The 2641-nt window shown below is 35.7% G+C and overlaps 1 protein-coding gene across 1 annotated transcript; it reads right to left on the reverse strand.

Annotated features, from left to right (window-relative positions):
• Positions 1–602: 602 nt before the first annotated feature.
• Positions 603–2340, reverse strand: LOC134621387 (uncharacterized). Its single transcript, XM_063467862.1, has 5 exons — positions 2171–2340; positions 1746–2066; positions 1441–1555; positions 1010–1037; positions 603–928 (listed from the first exon to the last, which is right to left on the reverse strand). The coding sequence occupies exons 1-5, from the start codon at positions 2238–2240 to the stop codon at positions 779–781; spliced, it is 684 nt and encodes a 227-aa protein (XP_063323932.1). The 5' UTR covers positions 2241–2340; the 3' UTR covers positions 603–778.
• Positions 2341–2641: the final 301 nt, after the last annotated feature.

Below are 2641 nucleotides of genomic sequence, written 5' to 3' on the forward strand. Positions count from 1 at the left end.
TTTTTCTTTACAAGAGTTTGAGCTCGTGTTGAAGCATTTTTCAGGGAGCACATCGTGGTGAGCCCTGTACTGAAATTGGGTACATCCTGGTGCAGAAGTGATTGTTTAGTAGTTTGATTTATTTTGGAGTTATCATGTAGTTATTTTTCTTTTGTTCTCTAGATAAATTATTTGTTTTAGTTTGAGTTTTCTCTAGTTTGGCCAAACAGTTTGTACTGCAAATATGGACTGTTGACCTGTTTAAGAGCCTGTTATTCAGAGACTCACATCCTTTACAAGTATCTCATATCAGCACTTGCAGATGACCCAAGCAATGAAACCATGATGTGGATCTGGTTTATTCAGTCTAATGAGAAAGACCAGGACATTAGTAATCCTTTATCTGTCATTACATTTATTCATCTTAGTTCTCAAAACAAGATGAATTATTTAGATGTCCCACTTCCTAGTTCCTCAAACTTACATGAAAGTGGTCACAGTGAATAAAGCAAAAGGGATCTGAAATTGTTGAATTTTTGTTGACTATATGATTTTACTCATATGAAAACCCATAATTTACAAAGTTCTCTCTTCTGCATTAAAAAAATGAAAAACACGACAAATGATGGATAAAGTTTTACTGCAGTTTGTAACAAAATATTTACATAAAAACACAATACTAAAATGCTAAGATGATAAAGCTGATTCTGGTCAGTTCTTTATTTGTCAGTCAAATGATGCCACCCTGTGGTGAATTTGCCAAAGTACACTTGTGAGTTGTGAAAAATTTGATATAATATTATTGTACTCCTGCGTAGACTGTCTCAATTGTGTCTGCTGACACATGTGAACTGTTAGTATTCTGTTTAGAGTCGTGCATTTGAACAGTTGAATAAAGTCCACTTTCTTTCCGTATGTAGGTGCTGTACGGCTCAATGTCCTCTGACCCCTGCAGAAACAAATATGTTTAAAAAATTAAGGTTAAGTAAACAATATGAATGAATAAAAAGTTACATATTTTGCTCAGTACCGTGTTTTGAGGACTACGCGATGGTTTTCTGTAAGAGAAACACAAAAACAAACATGATCTTGATCATCAGTCGCTGCATCGTGTAGCTCGTTTTAATGGGGGCAACAGGAAATGAAAGTCACTATGTTCCTTCAACAGCTCATATGAAACTTGAAGACAAGAAATTGTTTATAGCAGTGGTGCACTTCCACTAATACAATAAATGTGTCTGATAAATTATTAGCAGGCAGCTAATTGACTTTAATTCACTTAAACATGAGAGCAGTAGGGCAAGTTTTTCTGAGGAAGACATTACATCAAAATTAACTTAAGATAAAGTGGATTAACCAAAATGAAAAGAGCAAAGAGAATCATATGTTTTAAAGTTATGAAGCGTGTTAAAAGGTAAATCATGAAACATATGAAACACAGCTCTGACAGTGGTTTCTCACCTGCGGCGCAGTCGTGCGTGAATAAATCCAAAGATAACTAAGTTCACAATGATGAACACGGTTACACAAATCAGTGTAAGAGGAACTGTTTCTGTTGGAGACCTGCTGCTTAATTCTTTATGAGGAGAAAAGCAGTTGTTAGAAACATGGATGTAGTATTTGCATTACTACTGAACAAAGGTTAAGTGTGATGTATGACTATTGGCCTCAAAGTTAACAAATCCTGAAGGTCACCTATAAAACCAGTACAGACTTTATATTGCTAAATAATTTATGGTTAAAAGAAGAACAATCTTGTTGTTTACCTTGTTTACCTTCTACAGTGACATTAAGATGGAGAATTTTTGTTCTTTCAGGAGTTGTACACTGACAGGTGTAGCTCCCACTGTCCTCTGATGTTAAATTGATCAGGTGGAGAAACACAGTCTGATTTTCTTTCATCAGTGTGAACCTGGAGTCACATTTCTGTTCAAAGCCCCGTCCATATTCATACAGCAGAACACAATTTTCTCCTCCAGTTCTCTGAGTTCTGATCGTACAAACTATCAGTGTGATGATACTCTGTGTTGCATTGGTGCATATTTGAGTGACATCTGGTTGTTTCCCAATTGATTTCACAACAGTCTCTGAAATCAGTAACAATAATACATACAGTCTGAATGATTTAAACCAGAGGCTGGAGTATCATTAAAAAATAAATGTTACATTATGAAAACAGTTTTTACATTACCTCCTCCCAAATCTTGTGAGCATGCAGTTAGTGGTATAAGCAGAATAAAGCACAGGTTTAATGCATCCATGCTCGCCAATATGTCCGATTTGCAGTGTAAGTGCTGCTGATAGTGCAGAAGATGATCCGCTGAAGAAAGGAGGACAAACAGCGTCCTTCATAAACCTCAAAGTATTAGCTCTCATGTGTCTTGCGTACGTCTTGTGCGAACACTTCTCAAAAGGAAGTGCACCTACATCACCACTTCTGCTTTCATATTAAGACACTCTAAAAGTGAAACACTGAGTGGTCTCATGTCCAAAAAAAGAAAACACAATAACTTTTAAACTGAAGTTGTTTTTGCTTTTAGTCCAGCATATAATTTACTTTACAAAAGCAGTGCACTGAAAAGCAGAAAATCAATGAGGCTGATGATTGTTGTTATCAGTGATTCAAAACTACAACTCATTTAAATTAACACAAGCTATTGTA

The sequence above is a fragment of the Pelmatolapia mariae genome, linkage group LG23 (genome assembly GCF_036321145.2).
Source record: "Pelmatolapia mariae isolate MD_Pm_ZW linkage group LG23, Pm_UMD_F_2, whole genome shotgun sequence".
NCBI classification, from domain to species: Eukaryota; Metazoa; Chordata; class Actinopteri; order Cichliformes; family Cichlidae; genus Pelmatolapia; species Pelmatolapia mariae.